Below are 1,842 nucleotides of genomic sequence, written 5' to 3'. Positions count from 1 at the left end.
GCAGCTCCAGCAGAGCGAGACACACACACACACACACACACACACATGTCCCCATCCACTCCAGCAGAGGGAGACACACACACACACACTCACACACACACACACAGGTACACCTCCACACCAGCAGAGGGAGACACACACACACACACACACTCACACACACACACACACACACACACACACAGGCACACCGGCAGAGGGAGACACACACACACACACACACACACACACTCACACACACACACACACAGGTACACCTCCACACCAGCAGAGGGAGACACACATCAGACCACAGAGAGTGAAAAGCTGAACAATAATTAGGAACCTTTTACTCTCATTTAGTTAGTGCACATAGAAACAGCTCATTCTGAAATATAGCTCATTTAAAGCTGGAAATTAATTTAAATTAATATTTTCAATCCCAGATTTCAGACTTTTATACTCGCATTAATTTTTCTATATTTTTTAGCAGTGTTTACCGAGGTGCTGTTCTCAAAGTTAGCATTGATAATTTGAACAAACTCCCAGAACGTAGTATTGAACTTCAGTGAAGCTTGTTTCCACCTCAGAATAAAACTATTAGTTAATTGTGACTTTTTAGCTCATAATTCTGACTTTTTTGAGGTATTAATATATATTTGCACCAATGTTTTTTATAAATAAAATAATAAATAAATTATATTTCTTAAATTATATATACCTATATATTAATATAAATATTACACAAATATTTACAATTATGATAAATGCATTAATAAATAAATGTATTTATTCAGTGCAATTTATATTAATGTATATTACTATGGTATCTATACTGACTCACATATTTATTATAATTACAGTAAAATACATATTCATTATTACTTATTTAATACATGTAGTTTATTTAAATATAAATTGTATATATATATATATATATGAATAAAATAACATGGTTCATTAACACAAATATTTATTTATAATTCTTCTAAAATACATATATAAATAGATATTTATTATTAAAAAAGTGTCACAATGATCTTTTTGTGTTTTATTCTGTGGTGGAAGAAGAAAAAAAGTGAGAGATAAACTCAGAATTCAATTTATTTATTGCAGTTCTGTGTTTATATAGTTTATATTTTCTGGCATGAAAATATACAAAATAGAAAAAAATACAAGAATCAAAGTCCAAATTTACAGAAAAAATTTTTTTTATTCCATGATAGAAATGTGTGTATGTACAGCATCTGAAGTTGATGTGTGTGTGTGTGTGTGTGTGTGTGTGTTTAGATGACTCAGCGCATCCGTTCGGTGAAGCGGCAGCTGAACGAGGCCGAGGAAGAGGCGAGTCGACGGGACGTCCAGCACCGACACACACACAGAGAACTGATGGAGGAGAGAGAAAATAACAGCCGCCTGCAGAGACAACTGCTGGACCAACAGCTGAAATAGAAAAAAATACAAGAATCAAAGTCCAAATTTACAGAAAAAATTTTTTTTATTCCATGATAGAAATGTGTGTATGTACAGCATCTGAAGTTGATGTGTGTGTGTGTGTGTGTGTGTGTGTGTGTGTGTGTTTAGATGACTCAGCGCATCCGTTCGGTGAAGCGGCAGCTGAACGAGGCCGAGGAAGAGGCGAGTCGACGGGACGTCCAGCACCGACACACACACAGAGAACTGATGGAGGAGAGAGAAAATAACAGCCGCCTGCAGAGACAACTGCTGGACCAACAGCTGCACAACAAGTGCGTCACACACACGCACACACACACACGCACACTCACACTCACACTCACACACACACACACACACGCACACTCACACTCACACACACTCACACACACACGCACACTCACACTC

The 1,842-nt window shown here is 37.0% G+C and overlaps 1 protein-coding gene across 1 annotated transcript in view; it reads left to right on the top strand.

The window, feature by feature from the left end:
• Positions 1-1,842, top strand: part of LOC107563271 (cingulin-like protein 1) — a 62,836-nt gene that overhangs the window by 58,491 nt on the left and 2,503 nt on the right. The window contains exon 18 of the mRNA XM_016248087.1: positions 1,564-1,727. Within this exon, the coding sequence (XP_016103573.1) occupies positions 1,564-1,727 (164 nt within the window). The remainder of the gene's footprint in view (positions 1-1,563; positions 1,728-1,842) is intronic.

The sequence above is a fragment of the Sinocyclocheilus grahami genome, unplaced genomic scaffold, assembly GCF_001515645.1.
Source record: "Sinocyclocheilus grahami isolate Dianchi unplaced genomic scaffold, SAMN03320097.WGS_v1.1 scaffold864.1, whole genome shotgun sequence".
In the NCBI taxonomy this organism is placed as follows: Eukaryota; Metazoa; Chordata; class Actinopteri; order Cypriniformes; family Cyprinidae; genus Sinocyclocheilus; species Sinocyclocheilus grahami.
This window is presented reverse-complemented; position numbering and strand designations above follow the sequence as displayed.